The sequence below is a fragment of the Apaloderma vittatum genome, unplaced genomic scaffold (assembly GCF_000703405.1).
Source record: "Apaloderma vittatum isolate BGI_N311 unplaced genomic scaffold, ASM70340v1 scaffold17895, whole genome shotgun sequence".
NCBI lineage: Eukaryota > Metazoa > Chordata > Aves > Trogoniformes > Trogonidae > Apaloderma > Apaloderma vittatum.
The window spans coordinates 9,833-10,933 of record NW_009718966.1 but is presented as its reverse complement, the minus strand read 5'-3'; the positions used below and the strand labels follow the sequence as shown (position 1 = coordinate 10,933).

The 1,101-nt window shown below is 41.8% G+C and overlaps 1 protein-coding gene across 1 annotated transcript in view; it reads right to left on the bottom strand.

Annotated features, from left to right (window-relative positions):
- Nucleotides 1–232: 232 nt before the first annotated feature.
- The window catches only part of RSPRY1 (ring finger and SPRY domain containing 1), a gene marked incomplete at its 3' end in the record, with an annotated part of 9,148 nt that continues 8,279 nt past the window's right edge, over nucleotides 233–1,101 (bottom strand). The window contains exon 5 of the mRNA XM_009870462.1: nucleotides 233–291. Within this exon, the coding sequence (XP_009868764.1) occupies nucleotides 233–291 (59 nt within the window). The remainder of the gene's footprint in view (nucleotides 292–1,101) is intronic.

The following is a 1,101-nucleotide window of genomic DNA, read 5'->3' as shown; positions in this document are numbered from 1 at the left end:
TCTTGGCCACAAGGGCACGGTGCTGTCCCAAGGACAAGTCGCTGCCCAGGGGGACAAATTTCTCCACGGACAGAGATCCCACAGACTCTCTGGAATCTCAGCTCTCTACAACACGTTATCAGTTTTTACCGAACATGACCCTGACTCTTCACAATTACAATAACAAAACAAATCAATAACTGTGTTCTAATTGCAATTCACAGATACATACAAAAAGATCGAAGACACTTACCAAGCTGTGAAGTAAATATTCCAATATGCCTGGGCTGAGTAAGCCTATGCTCGCAGGACCTACAACGAACATTAGAAATTAAATTCATCCATGGGAACTACCTCACGCTCATCATGGCACAGATCTTTTTTTAAGCATGAGGCAACAAATTAAAGAGCATCGAATAACTTCAGAGCAAGAACAATTATACCGAACAATTACCATTGTTCCCAGTCAAATATGTGCTACACATTTAGTAGCTACACAGTTACTGACAAATTACATACTCAGTTCACCTGTTGTAAACGGGTACAGAGTTCTAGCTACACTTTGGATTCTGCAGACAGACTCCTTTTCAGTGTTTTCACACTGGTTATGTTCAAAAAGAGACTGGCTCCCCTTTGCTTCCAGAGCCAAAGCGTAAAGACCAGCTCCATTTATCAGTAGCCCAAAATAAGCAAAACAGGGTCTTCTAGAGCCTACTCCAAAGTTAATTATACACTTTGCAGCAGCATCACTGCAGGCAACCAGTGTGAAGAAAACAAAATGCCCCGAAATACTGCCTGCTTCGTCAAGAAAGACATAACAGTGAACCAAACGCTGGTGTCCGTGAACTCTGACAAAATGTGGTTCCAACGCAGCTTTCACAGATTTTCTGCCTGAGCTGACACAGCAAGATCTGTGTCCGCTAAGCCAAAAGTAGATACGGGAGCTCATTGTGCCTTAGTACAACAGGGTGGAAGTACACAAAAAAAGCTTCCTGCCCTCCTTCTTTTTTTTTTTTTTTCTGGCAGAAATATTGAAATTATTTTTGATAACAATTTGGTGACTTTTTCCTCCTTTTTCTGTCTGCTTGCACAAAAGGCGCAAAAAACCTCGATATGAAAGCA